The sequence below is a fragment of the Gymnogyps californianus genome, chromosome 3 (genome assembly GCF_018139145.2).
Source record: "Gymnogyps californianus isolate 813 chromosome 3, ASM1813914v2, whole genome shotgun sequence".
NCBI classification, from domain to species: domain Eukaryota; kingdom Metazoa; phylum Chordata; class Aves; order Accipitriformes; family Cathartidae; genus Gymnogyps; species Gymnogyps californianus.
The window spans coordinates 37,413,816-37,430,215 of NC_059473.1; the positions used below are offsets into that span (position 1 = coordinate 37,413,816).

The following is a 16,400-nucleotide window of genomic DNA, read 5'->3' on the forward strand; positions in this document are numbered from 1 at the left end:
ACACCACTAATCAACTTCTGCATGTTCCTGGACACTTTGGAAAATAAACAGTAATTACAGCATCATAGAAAGGGCCCAAGATCAAACCTTTGATAGCTGTTCAAAACAATCCTAGAAATACACCATGGGAATTTAATTCCAACTGGATATATTTGAGCCAACTCATTTCCAGTTCAGCCATAAGCAACAAAAACCCCAAATAAAGAAAACATCATGTATGTGTGCAGAAGCATAAACATATGTGGCCTAATGCAAGTCTAATCAAAGGAACACAGAAACTAAAAAATACGAGCATTAAAGTAATGCTACATTATGTAAACCTAGATAAAATAGCAATTCATGCATTCATATAAGAAAAGATACAAGTATAATCAACAACTACTCCTTTTTCTACACCTTTGCTATTAAAATCCACTGTGTTTATTCATGGTTCAGTCACATCAACACATCTAAAGAGAGTTTTCCACGCTGCTTTACAGCTAAAGATACATGAAGGTAGCCACCACGAACTATAAACAGAATGGTTTCAGTCTTAAAATCTGCAAACATCATAACAGACAAAGTACTAGTTTCTTCCGTTCTTAAACCTATGCATTTGGAAGGCCAAGCTTACTGAAGTCCTATCTTCGTTTAAAACATACAACCGTCTTCTGAAAAGAAGATGACCACAGGTATCTGAAGCTACCCAAGTCATCCTAAAACTTATTAAATTAGACCCTAGCTTTTCATCAAATGCACAGAAAAATTACTAACTCTGAATTACTGAAAACAAGTGCTTACCTTCAATCCTTTTTAAGGCCGACAGGCAAGTATCCCGGCTTGGAAATTCAAATGGATTATTACAGGTCCGAATGGTGTCACATTCGCATTTCCCGTTGATTATGTTACAACCTGTTATAAGGTTTTCATTGCATGGTTCAAATCCAAGAAGCTGATCATCATCCCAGTTTTCATCTAAAATAAACAAACAAACTCGCTCACTATTGGATTTTGGCTGCAGTATATAAATTCAGCTGCTTTGGAGTTGGGTGCAATTTACTTCAAGTTCAACATAATGCTAAACAGAAGATAACAGATTAAAAAAAATAATGGATTAATCTAAACTGTGGGATTTGCCAAATACCATGTTTCACAGCTGTTCTATTGCCCATTTTGCTACAGCTACCGGCATTGTTTACTTCCATCTGTATGAAAAACTATGATGTCTTGGGGAAATGCATAGCTGTAGTACAAATGAGTGCTATTTTAACTGAAATAACTTTTGTAGATACTTGAAGCTATATTTAACATGGAAGTGAGAATGTTGGATGGAATCTGCAGATGTTATAGAAGTCAAAATTGAGTCAGAAAGAGAGCATTTTTAAACCCGATTAAAAAATACATCACACAGAATTCACTCCACAGAGATAACTTTTTATTACAAAAACACCGCAAGACGCCAAGCCTCTGATTCTGTAATATGACCAAAAGTGAGTTTTCCAGCACTCCTGGATTACCATCCTTACTCTAGCACAAGCACATCACACTCCTTGCTGTCCACGGGCAGTGGGATAGTTGGGCCGGAACAAGTCTCTGCTCAAATAATTCTGCTCCTTTTGAATCAGTCCCATCAAATGCATGTAACTGACGTTCCCACTATACAACTGCCCATTTTCCTTTCAGAAGGAGGCTACATACAACAATTTTTTTTTTCCTCCAGGAAGCAATAAATCCAGTTGATCCAGAGTTCCACCAAGATTACCAGTCCTACAAAATCTCAGTTTCCTTAGGTCAAGTGCACATACAGCAACATCCCAGCAACGCAGAAGTTTAAGCAAGATACATGTTTTTTATGCAAGATTGAAGAAAATAAACTAGGTATTAGGTATTCTTCGCTATAGAGCGCCAGATCGTTTTCCAACCTTGTCTGTCTACCAAAATGAGTACTACAAAATAGTCACACAGATAGTCTACTGACTTCTAGTAATGACAAAAGGAACAAATATCTATTTTCAATCTTTACATCCTTATATTCCACAGCAGCTTTCACATTGTGCCTTCCAGTAGTTCACCCCAATTTTATATACTATCAACAAGCAAGTTTCCAATACAGATACTGCCAAGAAACACTTCAAAAAAGTTAAGACATCTTCCAGCTATGAAGGGTGGGTTTTTTTGTTGTTGTTGGGGTTATCAGAAGCTGTCTTCCAGTATGGGAGGCCGCAGCCAAATACAACCTGCTTGTCATTCAGTAGTCTGACACTCAGTAGAAGTATAAAAACTGATAGTAAATAACAGTATATATACATACTGAGGTTGACATGCAAGTACTGTCCGCTCACAGAAACATGCGGAATATCTGCTAACCTGCAGTTTTTCCTGTTTTGGGGAAAACACAACCAACACCTGGAAAGAGCTGTTTACCAGTTAAGTACTGTACATGATCTACAGAAAGCGTTCCAGCAGATTCTCACAGGTATGTTTCTCCCTGTACAACCAACTGCTTGCTTTCTGTTATAAGTTGGCAAAGTACCCTGCTGGCAAAAAGCACTGAATAAACAACTAAGTCAATTTTAGATGTGAAGAAGGGAACCTCATGGCTCTTCTACTCCATAAAAATAGCAAAGGAAGAGTAGTCATTAACTTCAGGAAATAATTTGTCTTTTTTTTTTTTTTTTTAGTTGAAGTTAACCTATCATCCCATACAGCAACTGTATCAATAAAAGTCAAAGGAAGTGTAGAAGTTCCTGAAGAGAAACTATTAAAATTCTTTCAAGAGAAGATGCCGCTTCAAGTAATGCTTGGGACACTTTCATCATGAGGAGGCCATGCATGCGGGGGGGGGGCGGGGGGGGGAGGAAAAAAAAAAAAGAAACCCAAACCATGAGAATTTGGAGAACAATAATACATCCTGTTTTTGAGAAGCCGGAATACAGCCTGGACAATTTGTATTTTACAAATCGCAACAGTAATCCACGTAATGATAAGAACAAAAGAGGCTATAGCTATGCTCCAAGACTTCGCGTTTCAAATTCTGTAACCACAGGGACCACAGCTTCATCCAGTTCGGTCTGTTTACTGGTCTTAAGAAAACAGTTTGAACTGCTCCTTGTTTCTGACACACAGGCTCTCCTCCCCTACCACCGCGTACAGGCCAGGAGCTTCGCCTGCCCCAGCAGCCGCGGGGCCCACGAGGCAGTGTGCCCTTGCCCCCGGCTCCCTAGAGCTGCCCTACCCACCCGCCTCCTGAGACCAGCGCAGTGCAGACATGTGGGGCACGCAGACAGCGATGACAGCACACTTTGGCTTTTCCAGCACACCAGTTCAGAGCACTTGTGAGTTTTTGCCCTGTGGTATGTCAGCACTAGATCTTTTCAAGGCTGACAGAGACCAGCAGGATCCCCTTTACACAAGAGCTGCTCGCCCCACCTAAGGTGGGACACACCTGGCATGGAAAGCAGAGCCATCCCTTATTCGTGGCAGAATGCCTCGATATGCAGATGCACCACACACTGTGGCACTACCCACAATATTATCTGATTTCCAGTACAGATTAGTGTTTGATATCTCACCTGCCACCTCTCATGGCTTTTCAGATGGGAACAGAAAAGGAGGTACACAGGAAGCACATGGCCCAATACTAGATGCACCTGAAGTCTTCAGTGCCACACGCCACAGAAATGAGCTCAGTAGCCATTAAGAGGATGGAAGAGAACAGAAATCCCTCCGTAATACTTGCAGACTATACATCTAACATGCTGGATCTTGAAACAAAGTATTTTTCATTACTTGGAGTGAATACAAGTCACATTCAGACAGGAAGAATGCAAATCCAGTTCTAGCCTGGACATCTTTTACCAGGCTGCTTTTCACACAATTTCATTTAGAAACAAGATTTCCACCACTGAAGGAGCAAACATGTAACAAGAAAAGAGCTTATTCTAGTCTAGTAAATCCATGCAAAGTCTAGCATGATCTTTCATGCAGACTTAAGACTCCTTTTCCTAGTTGATTTTGTCCTTTTATGAACAGAAGTTAAAAGGTCCTATTAAATGAACACTTGTTTACCACTCAGAAGTCACATCAGTATAGGCAGAACAAAATACCTTGGAATGAAAGGTACAACCACATGAAAGCACTCGCATAAGCTAAAGGGATGAATCCAGTGTCTCACTTCGATTCAAAGCTTTAGTTACTTGATGCAAAGGCATCTACTGCTCTGCTTGATCCAGATAAATGGTGGTCTAGTACAGCATGCTTGTTCCTTTAGAGGTCAGCAATATTTCAACTGATAATGGAAACGTCTTGAACAAAGTCTAGGCTCTGTGAAGCATATAACCTAGCCTCTATTATTCCCCAAATCATCACGTCCTGTGGACTATTCCAAAAAACAAACTTCTACACACCAGTGATTTGGAGACCTGGGACAGTTCATGAACAATTTCAGACTGTAGCACAAATTTTCCTGCATGCTCTGTTTGACCTCCTCTATGGCTTCCTTTTCAGGAGAGTGCTCTTTCACACGTACCTCAAATCTGGATGATATGAAGGAAGAAATAGAGATTTAATCATTTGTGAATGCTTTACTTCTATGCAAGCAGGGTTGACAAAACTCAAATGTAAGAATCAAAGAGCCTCTCAAACCTCGGTATGTGCATCCTATTCACTAGCTGACTTCTAGGACACTTAAAAATACAAAAATCAAGTAGGTGTTTAACATTATTAAGTTTTCAGAAACAATCCAGCTGAAGAGCAGCCCAAGTAAACTGTTAAGTTTTCATCCAAACTGATCTTAGTTTAGCTGCAATTTCCACCATCTCATTGTGCTGGTATGATCAAGTAGGGACAAAAAAGGGAAGGACCACTCTTTTTAGCAGTCCTGAGTTGACATTGGACTGTTGTTATACAGACACTCAACTACCTTTTGCACACACATCTAGAAGCGGTTCAAACGCTCCCAGCAGGCCGGTAACTATAGCTTGAAAGTCACTCTTGCAAATAGTTTCCATCTACATGCAGTTCCCCACTCTTTCCAACTCATTCAGGCATGCTCCCTTTTCAGACAATAAAGTAGTTCTGGATTTACTCAGACCGAAGTTAAGTCTTGGACATAGTACTTTTTTAATTCTTCTAAGCGTGCTTTCATACCATAAGGAAGCCATGGGAGGTGAGGCATCACGTTAATTCCAAACTTTTTTCATTTTCTTCCATCATTCATATAATCACTTGCTTTCTGCAAAGCAAACATTTTAGCTTGCTAACAATTCAAGTGCTTCTCTGGGTTGCTGAACTCCCAAGTCCTGTCATAGCATGCATCTAAAGTAGGGAAGAGGATTAAGGCATTAACAAGTTGAACAAGAGGTCCTTGAACAACAGGTCCAGTCTGGGAAACAGTCTGAGAAATATGTCTCTAGTAAGCAGCATTCCATCACTTCTTCCGTGCTAAATCCTACATACCAGCGTTCACAACACAGCACCACAAGTAGCATGCGAGGCATGATGCTCACAATTGAAGCATTCATGTCTTCTTCACCTGAAGAGCTGCTTGTGTTTCCAGAAAAGCATGCAACTATGAGAAACTAACTTGGAGCCTTATTTTTAAAGTACACAGTAGCTCACTATAGTTGCGTTTATTGTCCCCATATGCAAAGGATCATCTCAAAACAGGTACAAGTTAAAAGTGCAAGGAAAGACCTTTTCAGAGACTCCTTCTCCATTGCTTAAATTTTTGCTTTCCCTTCCTTCAAGTTCTCAGTTCCTTCTGCCTGCCACAGAATCTTCTCTTTTGTGCCCCAACCCCTCTCTTCCTTTCTTGACATTTAATGAATACCAGCTATTATCTGGAAAACCATATACTGTTCTCCTTTACTCTTTATAAAGATAATGTATCGCCTCAAACCAGCAAGCAACACACTGGAATGGTCAATAAAGTATCAGTGTTGAAAACTAATATACAAGCATTGCATCCACAATAGTCTTAAATTACAGTTCAGGGGTGGGGGGGGAGGGGTAAACATAACTGGAGTGAATTGAGTGAACTCCCATAATTTACATTTAACTGCAGCATGTTACTCAGCTATTTCTGCCTTTTTAAAGCGTGACAGGCAGGCTCTCAGGATGCTGAAAGAGCAAAGAGACCATGAAATACACTGCCAATCTGAAAGTGAAACAGTCAAAGTCACATCTTACAGACTCTTGCATCCTTTTAAATCCTGCATTTGAAGGAGGAGAGATAACGGGTTTCACAGTGACACAGAAGTGATCCTTACTGAGACTGGTACTGCCCTCTGGGAAGGGGAAGAACCTTTCAGAAGCTTCTCCGTCAAACCATACCCAAGGTCTGAGCCCTGCCACTCCAGCACACTGGTATACACAACAGCATTTTCAAATCAGTGGTATTCATTAAGATGGTATGAGACTCTGAAAGGATTCTACAGACTTTCTAAAATAAAAAAAGGAAATACTTCTTGCCAGTAAGCTTTGGCTTCTCTTTGAACAGGAAAAAAGAATGATGGAAAGGAAATTCATGTTTTGGAGGAGCTGAACAATAGAAATGACTAATCACCACTAAAGAATGCTTGAAACCCAGCCCCAGACCTTGAAAAGCAGCAGAAGGGAAGGCTAGCCTTGAATTGAGTTTGAGCTCATGTACTGGCTGCAGTCCTCTCCCCTCTCGCAACTTATTCCTTCAGTGAAGTGAGGAATTGGGGACCAGAGCCGGCAGAAACTTTTATGGCAAGACACACAGCTGAGAGTTTTATGATAAAGCAGTTTTTCCACCTTTTGGAAGGGTCCGCTTTCCAAGATCAAATCTTCATGTGGAATGCACATCAGTACAAAGGGCTTTGCAGCCTCCTAATAATATTTCTAGTCAAAGCTAGAAAGCAAAAACATACCATAACATTTAGATACCTCAGGAACACCATACATGTAAGGCTTGTCTCAAGTTTGAATAAGATAAAGCAGGCAGGCAAACTAGAGTATGTATCTCAGGTGATCAAATCCCCAATATAGTGAGAAGATTCTCACTGCAGCAGCTCTGCGTGTCTCAAGTCAGTTATTTCATACTAAGGAATGCAGAAAGTATTTAAACAAACAAGCTTTCCACTCAATTATCAGAAACTCCACAGAAGCCATGAGGAAAGCAAGGAGATAAATGGAAGCGTTAAGTGAAGCATGTGACATGGACAACTATTTCACATTTTAAAGTTTTCCCTTGCCCACATTGCCTGCAATATTTCAGTTCTCCAGGTACCGCCCCCCTCCTTTTTTTTTTTGTTTGGGGGGCGGGGGGGGGGGACGACACAGAACGGACATGGATGACTTTCACTGTGTTTGGACTTTCACTATTAGGGTTCCCCCCAACAAGACTGAATGATATTTCCAATAGCCTTCTGCCCCAAAGATGGTCTGAAATGATAAGTAATTAGTTTTGAAGTCTGACCCCTAGACATTTAAGCACCTGAAAAAACACTTGTAAATAAGTTATTTTAATCTTATGACCAGAACCATGTCTTCTTTGTAAATAGTTGACTGAAAATACTACACATGTCCCAGGTTTTAACTGCTCAGACAGAGCCTCTGCCAGTACTCCTCTGATTAGAATGAGCATGGACAGCAGCGTTTCAGCTGTCCTAGCAGATCTTACCTCTAGCTCTAGAAAACTCTTTAAAAACATAGTTGCTAAAGGCTCAGAAAAGGGCCAAACCTTCGTACCCATTTTCCAAAGGGGGCTAAAATTCAATATTTTTTTTTTTTTTTTCAAGTTGCACTCCTCACCCACACACTTCAGAAGCCTGCACGTACAGCAGCACACGTCAGCTTCACTGCAAACAAGTAGCTGGCCGGCAGCTTGCTGAAGCTGCTCAGCAGAAGCAAAGCTGACAGGAGTAGGAAAAGTTTTGCCTAAGACAAATTCTGGAACAGGGCTATGAATAAAGCAACCTATACCAAGAACAGTCCATGCTGTTAGAAGAAACCTGGTATCCTAAACCTTTTGCCACTTTTCCCCCCAGTCATTAACGCAGCATCACTGAACACCAGAATTGCAGGACGTTTCAGAGGAATTACACCCAATTTCTTAGTCACAGAAGACTACAGGAAAAACTCTACATACTCTGGATTTAGAATTAGCGTCAAGGCTTTTTTCTTCTTCTAAAACCTAACTTAGAGATAGACATCAACTTGAGTGTTTCTATTATCAAAGCAGCATATTTTACATTAGCACATGTAATATCATTATCAGCATGACCCCAGCTTGTTATCAAGAGCCCATCAGTGAGGGGAAGAAACACCTCCACATGCATACATCCAGCCTTTCTGAAAAAAATCCTGAACAGAGCACAACATAGGCTGTAGCAAAACACTGAAGTTTAATTCGTTTCAAGGATAAGTGACCCAACAGAATGGGCTCTCTCAGATTCAGAAACATTAGACTTGCTGGATTTTTCACTAATTAAAAAAACACCTGAAGCCTATCAATATCAAGGTAGCTGGCTCTATAAGGCTTAAAGTTTTGGAAATGAGTAAGAACGTGGGAATGGGTGCATACCTGTGAGCCAGTGCTTTTCCTCCTGTCCATGACCCTATGCTATCCTATTTGTTTTCTTATTGAAAGACTTGCACACTCATGACCCACAAGGTGTTAACATGATTTGCAGATCCTGAAGTTAAGTACCCAGTATAGCCAGTGAAAGCTGGTGGGGACTGCATATTGCCTCTGGTAAAGGTGTGAACTGCTTCCATTCATCTCTATACATTACTAAGGGCTTACTTCCCCCAAACATGGCCAAACTGTTTAGACTACAGCTCCCTCAGGGACCATCTTTTAATCCGTAGCTTCTGTGGAATTTAATCTAGATAGATGGGAAGATAACTTTGTATAAAGGCTTAGTTTATATTGATAAGGTTCTCCATATACATAAGCTTCCTATGTCAGTATCAGTCATTTTCCAAATTGCATGCATACATACCAAAAGGCAGAGTTAAAACATAGTATTGTCAGACTACACAACTGGTGTCACATGAAGTCTCACGCAAAACCCTGAATTCACCATTTCCAGGTTTACATTCCCTGTGGATTAAATGCATTCTCAAATGAAAGCAGTTTACAAGTCACAAGAGACATTTAATAGGTCACTTCTACAAAGTATTTAATCCATTAAAATAGAGAAACATTTGGTCCTGTCTGCAAGATGCTATAAACTTCACTCATTGAGATGAAGAATCCTTGAGGGGGGTGCAAAGGAAGGAGGGGAAGAGGAAGGCATTTTTGAACCATATTAATGGATTAATTATTGCACAATATGCCTGTCAGTCAAATGACATTTTGGTTGACTAAGTACTATGCAACAAGTTAAATTATGCAAGTATTCTTGAATCAGCTAGAGGGTACTTAAACAGCAAACATGCCTAGGGGTGCAAAAATTACTATCTGACAAGTTTGAAGGTAGTTTAAAAAAAAAAAAAAAATCTTTATAAGCAGCATGATTTTGGGGAACCTGATGAAATAACCATTTTTCTATGGGAAAATTCACATCACCAGAGGATGCTTGACATACAGTCATGCGAGATCAAACGGTTTAAAAAATAAAAATAAATAAAAGAGTATTCCTCTTAACAGAAGTTAAGAGATTTAGTCATTCAGCCTATCCACGGTGAGATTTCTAGTTATAAACTAACTGCTGTTCCACAACAGCATTCCTGCATCAATATCCCTCCTCCTATCTGTTGGACTTTTCCATTTCATTTTTGGTAAAATATTGGAATCAAGTGATTTCTAAAATCAAAATGTGATGCCCAGAAACAGAGAGAAAACCATTTCCAAGTCAAATAAGCACCTGATCTAATTCAAATTCCATGCCACACACAAAATTACATGTTCTTACTGATGTTGAGATTTTGGCATTGACACAAGACAGAGTAGAAATAGCTTATAAGTTATCCAGCCTGTGCATAAGAAGTCAGCATGTGCCTAGTAAGTGTTTTCTGGGTGGTAGGAGAAGGGGACTGTTAAATACGGTCAAGACTAGCATATCAGAAGCTGAATATTTGTCATCAAAGAATTACTTCTCATTCCAGTTTCACAAGTTCAGTAACTTTTGTGATTTTCTTTTTTTTGACACCATGAATAATTTTTCCATTTTTTTTCCCTGATAGTCTGGATTGCTGACAGTCTTTGAACCAAGTATTTTGACTGTCTCCAGGCCAACAATCATTTGGTGCACCACTTAATACCGATTAAGTCCCCAACTCTTATCATCAGTTCTAACACGATGTTAGTGGAGGAAGTTCTCTGTACACACATGGACATCAGAATTTTTTTGACATTTCCCCAGACATTCACTACATAACAGAGTAAGAAAAAAACCAACCAAACAAAAAAAGTTAAGAAATCTGGGCAACACTGTTCCAGTCAAACAGATATAAACAACCGGGTTACCCACATGCGACTTCTAAATTACTTGAACTTCAATAACTTGTACTCAAAGCAAAATACTACCTGATCTTTAGGGATCTGGACTGCATCACAGGCAAGAAGCCAAGCATGTTGCATAGAAGTGTCTGGAGACAAAGCATCGTGTTCTAGGCTTTGGGTCCATTGAGCCATTAGATACAGAGCACAGGACCGAAAACAAGGTTCTCCCAAGGGTACTAGCTACAGAAGTTACAAGCAGCAGCACTACTTATGGTAAAAATACCAGCAAGTCTGTAAGCAAGTTGTTCTTACTTCAGAAAAGCAGAAGAGAACTCCATTAGCATACGTGTAAACCAATGCCTGAACAAAAAAAAGCTTAGCTCTCCTCCTCCCAATTTTGAAAAATGCTAGGTTTTCAAAGTTTCGTTTCTTCTCATCAGCTCCAGTTTCACTGTGCTTTGGTTACATACACTATACTGTGCCCTTGCATTACATACTCTATTACATGTTTCTAGGGGAGCAAAATTAGTTCACAGTAGGCTTAAAGGTGGTGGTGGGGAAACACGCAAGCTCTCCCTGCTTGTCCCAACAAGGAGTTAGACAGTAATGCTCCAAGCTCCCAAAAAGATCCAGTTCCGTAGAAGAGACTAGGACTGGCCACAGTAGGGCAAGCTTCTACCATTGTCCTAGAGGATTAACCTGCACACTTCCCAGTACTTGCCTAAAATCTGCTACAGCAGCTTTCTCCTGGTCCCAAGGGAACCCCAGTTCAGAAGCTACACACTAGGCAGACAAACCTCAAGTATTTAAGGCAAGCCTTAAATTACCTACAGTAGCCAAAAAGAATACAGCAGTAACTGTATCCTCCCCCTGCCCCCAAAACCCAAGCCCCACCAAAAACAAGACAAAAAACCAAAACAAAGTACTACATTATTGGTAAGCTACTGGAGCAGAAACACCTTCTTTCAATGGCTACCTAGAGGCTAATTCATATGGAAGTATATTCTAAAAGGAACCTAAGAACACAGTGAGACTAGCAGTTTTGTTAACTATGCATTTCACATATTGCAAAAACTTATGTTTCTATTACACAGTTAAAAATAATTTCCGCTCATTTTCAGTGTTATTTTATATGCTACTGTTATGCCTTAGAAGAGTTTAGCAAAGCAATCAAGGCCTCTTCATCTAATAGCACCAGAAATTGGGGAAGTGTTGAAACCGAGACAAGAAGAGTGTCATCACAAGAAATGCCTTCACAGAGTAACCAAACTTCTTTGGCAGAGCTTTTCCAAGGCTTTCCGATCCCCCAGAAAGCAGGAGCCCTGCCCAGCCGGACTGCTGCAGAAGCCAAGGCTAACATGTTTCTGGAGAACTCCAGCCTAATTGGGGGTGGCTCTAGGTCTACCTTCAAAGGCAGAGACCAAGGGCGGTCCCTGCTTTGAGCTCAAAATTTCTCAATGCTAAGAGTGTTTGGAAGGGGCTGTAGGCTCTCGACACCTCATCGAGCCAATCCCGCAGCACCCCTGTAAAGCCAACAGAGGCTGGAGGTGTGCAAAGTCTCTCAAGATTGCCCTTCAGGAAGGGTACCCACCTGCGCCGGGGGAAGCTGGCCTCAGAATTATTCTTTACCAAGAATACAACCACATTCAGGAAGAGCATTTACCCACCTCAGGATAATGCCACAAATGGAGCCTTAGAACTGCATGAAGATGTGAATAGTTAAGGTGGTGAGATAAATGAGGACTTCCTTCAGGTTTCAGAAGGATAAAGAAAAGAACCCAGAATCAGGAACAGATTTCATTAATAAACACTGGTTTAACAAAGACTACTCCATTTCTAGTTCCAGAAAGAGAGGCTACCAGTGACAGATGCCACAGAGACTTCTCCATCAGGTGTTACAGAGTTCACTTATGCCGAGTGCGTTAAATACTAAAACTAAGTTAACAGACAAGTATTTGTAACTGCCGCAATTCCAGCTCTTAAAGTTTTCTGTAGCCTAGTGTGTGTTGATACTCTGCAATAAGACACTGCTGAAGCTTCAAAAATGATAAAAAAATATGCTTATAACTGTAGCCAGTAGGGGTCATTTCAGTGTAAAAAACTGCAGTGAAAGAAAAGACTAGAGACAGGAAGGAGAGTAAAAACATCAATTTCTATTCACATAGTTCTGTAAGTCACTTCCATTTCCTCCTCCCTGAACTGGGGTAGGAACGGGTTTGCACTCCCAGTAGACAGGATAAGAAAACGTAGCTTTTACCCCGTTAATGGATAAAGGCATGGCTTAGTACTACTCACGCATCAGGCATCACCAGCCTAGCCTGTTGCATGTGTGCCTGTAAACTGCACAACTGTTTATGTCACCACGATCAAAAAATAGAGCTAATCAACCTCATTTGACTGATCGGAGGTAGTACATTAAGTCCCCTTTTTTCCTTGCTGCCACCCCTTGTGCACAACACGCACCATGAAGAACAACACATTACTTCCGTTGCTTAGAATGAGGCAGTTTCCTGACAATTCAGTAATAGGTATTCCAGGACTATTTATTAGGCTGACAGTTCAGCTCAGTTGCTTTTCATTTACGAGAATGAAAATTAAATAGGTAAGTTATCTCCCTGACTATTCCTACAGGGACAGCTGGAACTAGTTCCTAACCACAACACTAATTGAAATGCAATCTTGCCAACAAATGCTTCATTCTATTTTCAACAGTAGATGGGACGTGTTATGAGTTGAACTACAGCAACGTACAGATTGCATCACTTCAAAGGAATGAAATACTCCGAAACTGCCAGAGATGTCCGTACTGTGATACAGTAAGGGAGTTGGAACATTAAGGCATTTAATGACTGCAGGCTTTTAGTTCCTTTAACCAAGGGCGCGGGGGGAGCTGTTTAAGCCAAGCTTTTACTTGAAAACATGCAAAAAGAGAAACTCATCCAAAACCAGGTAGGTTTTTAACGTACCTTTTCCCTCTTTGCTTGTACTTTTCTATTTAAGAAAACTTTTCCAATACATATTAAAAATAACAGAGAGAGACTACAGCAATGTACATATTCAGCAACACAGTCTCAAGGTATTCAAAGGAGTTTAGGGCCATTTTTAATTGTTTAACAACAGAGCTTTTAACCCTGGAGCTCGTCCTACCCAAGCAACAACTGCAGAGGCTGATGGCATTGGTTATGGTACAAGCGGGACACACTGCCCTGCTCTGCTGTGGTTTGCATTTTATTTGTTAGGGAGGCAAACGGAGTTTAAAACTAATAATGCACGCCGGGACAAAGGTCAGCTTCCCACTAAAAATGACCGGGTTTAGCTCTCTCAATACAGTGCATCATTTTAAACGCAAGTTTTTTGGACAGATGCTGCCTCACCAGCTCTCTGGACTTTCTACTGCCCTCTACCCGCCGAGAGGAGACCGCCTCCTTCTCCTTTTCCAGAATTGTCGAAGCTCCCGCTCTGAGTCTCACATACATTTATACATATTCCAAACTACTGGTTATTTGTAATCTCTTTACAGCGCCATGTTTTCCCTTAACTTGGGGGAAAAGGGAGCTGGAGGTACAAGACAAAAAGAGACTAAAAATTTGCCTTTGGCCTTTTGTTAAATTATAATATATAAAAAATAAATCTTAAGGACTCTGATAGATACAGAATTTGAAGGGGGGGGGGGTGAACTCCTCTTGTATTTCGTACCAATTCATCACCTCACAAGCAGCCGGCAGGAAGCAGAAGTGACTTTGAGAGGAGTTCTGCCGTGGGGATCTCTCCCTCCGCCTTGATGCTCCAGCAGGGGAAAAGACATCCCTTATCATCGTATACCGAGTAGGTCAGGCGGGGAGATATTAAGTGACAGGAACAGGAAGGAAAACTTTACAACAGATGACCAGCCTTTGTGTTTCCTTACAGACGAGGGAATCCGGAACAGGCATCATGTGTGCACGACTGACCTCCGCCGATCTCCATCTGCCAAACCCTTCCCAAGCCCTTTACCAAGGGATTTTAGTTGGGCATCAGCAGTTGGTGTAAGCGATCAGCAAACCAGCGAAGCGCTATAGAAAGTGAGAAGTGGAAGAGCCTGGAAGTTCAGGCTAAGAAAATAAAGGGTAAAACTTTTAAATAAAGGATTTTATTTTTTTTTTTTTAGGCAAGGAGGGTTAAAAGACACGCTCGCAGATGGGACAGGCGGGCGGCGGGGAGGGAAGGCGCCTAAGGCGCCGGTGCGCCCTCCTTCCCTCCCCGCCGCCCGCCGGGTACCCTCATCCCGGGGGATGGACGGATGATGTCCCGCCGCCTCTTACCTTCGCAGACGCCCACTTCGTACTCGGTGATGGAGTCTCCGTTGAGCGGCGGACGGATGACACAGCGCAACCCCCGGTCGCAAGCTCCGTGCAGCCCGTAGACTCCCCCGCAGCTCTCGTTACGCTGCCGAGCGCACATGAAGCAGCAACCGCAGATCCCCAGCACGATGCTACCGGGGCAGCTCTTCGGTTCTTCGCATTTGGATTCGTCGCAGGGTAAGCAGACGAGAGCCCGCGTCCCCGACTCGCCCAGCAGCAGGGCCAGCAGTAACAGCCACCCCGCCGCCGCCAGGTGCCAGCCGCCGTCTCCGCCCGGGCGTCTCCTCCCCGCCGAGACCGCTGCCAGGTACATCCCGGCCGCCGCAGCCCGGCCTGGGCCGGGGGGGGGGGGGGGGGGAGGAGGGAGCCTCTCGGAAGCCCCCTCGCCGGGCGGCGGACCCGAGCGTGCCGCGGCTCCTTCCCGCCGCCCCCGCCTCCGGCCCCCCGAGGAAAGTTTCCTCTCGCGGCGGCGGCCGCTTCAAGCCAAACTTCTCCTCCGGGCGGCGGCGGCGGCTCCGCCCGCTGCCCCCTCCGGGAAGCGGCGTCCGTCAGTCCGTTCGCTCCTCGCCCGCCGGCTCCCGGTCCCGCGGCACCGTCCAAGCCGGCGGCGCGGCGCCCTGCGCGCGAGGGGCTGCGAACGAGCCCCGGGGTGAGGCGGCGGCGGCGGGGTGGCTCTGCCCCGCTCGCTGCCCGAGTCCCGACTCGCCTCCTGCCTGCGACTCGCCCCGCTCCGAGTGCGCCCTCTGCCCTTCCCCCATTGGGCGGTGATCGCCTTCGCCCCGCCCCGGCTGCCTCCTCGCGCCTCCTCATTGGATGTCGCTCAGGCTGGCCCCGCCCGCTCCTCCTCCCGCCCCTCGCGCCCCCCCCCTACCCACCCACCCCCCCGCAGCCCCAGATCCTGGGGCTGGGGAGAGACGCAGCGGAGGCGAGGAGCAGCCTGGGCCCCACAGCGGCCGCCGCCGCCTCCCCCCGCCCCTCCCCTCCCCCGCCCGGGGCTCCGAGCGCGGAGCGGAGCGAGGCGGCGGCGCGAGACGCCGGGAACGGGCCAGCGGCGGCCCGGGGGACACCTCTGCCTCCGGGGGACAGCAGGGGTGGGGAGGGAGAGGGCCCCGCGAAGGGCGCAGCCACAGCGGGGCGACGACGGGGGGAGTCGCGAAAGGGGCCTCGCATCCCCGGCGGCGAGAGCCTCCTCCTCTTCCTCCGCCTGCCCCCCCCCCCCCCCCCCGAGGGGCGCGGGGATCCGGGACGGGGAGCGGCTCAACGCCCTCCCGGCCCCTGCGCCACGGAGGGGGACAGCCGCCAGCTCCCCGCGCCCTCCCCTCCCCGCAGCCAGGCCCCCGGTCGCGCCCAGGTGCCCCGCGGGTGCGGAGCCGCGACTGACCCGCTCCGCGGGGGCGGGAGGGGGGCTGCGCTGCCGCCCCTAACGGCTGCTGCCCCGCTCTAGCGGCAGCGGCGGCGGAGCGCTGTCCCGGGCCGCCCCTCCGCCCGCTCGTAAACAAGCGGAGGTGCCGCAGCTCGCCCGTGGACCTCGGCGCCCCAAACGGCTCCCGGGCCGGCTAGTGGTCTTCGCTGGCGCACGGACAAGAGGCGCCCGCGGCTACCGGCCGCTCTCACTGCCGGGCGGCTGCCGTCGCTGCCCGGAGCCGGCCGGCGTGCCCCGGGAG

At 44.9% G+C, this 16,400-nt stretch overlaps 1 protein-coding gene across 1 annotated transcript in view; it reads right to left on the minus strand.

Moving 5' to 3' along the window:
* Positions 1-15,091, minus strand: part of CRIM1 (cysteine rich transmembrane BMP regulator 1) — a 200,905-nt gene extending 185,814 nt beyond the window's left edge. Inside the window, exons 1-2 of the mRNA XM_050893294.1 lie at positions 14,698-15,091; positions 781-954 (exon numbers count right to left, since the gene is read on the minus strand). Coding sequence (XP_050749251.1) covers positions 781-954; positions 14,698-15,049 — 526 coding nt within the window. The 5' untranslated portion in view covers positions 15,050-15,091. The remainder of the gene's footprint in view (positions 1-780; positions 955-14,697) is intronic.
* Positions 15,092-16,400: the final 1,309 nt, after the last annotated feature.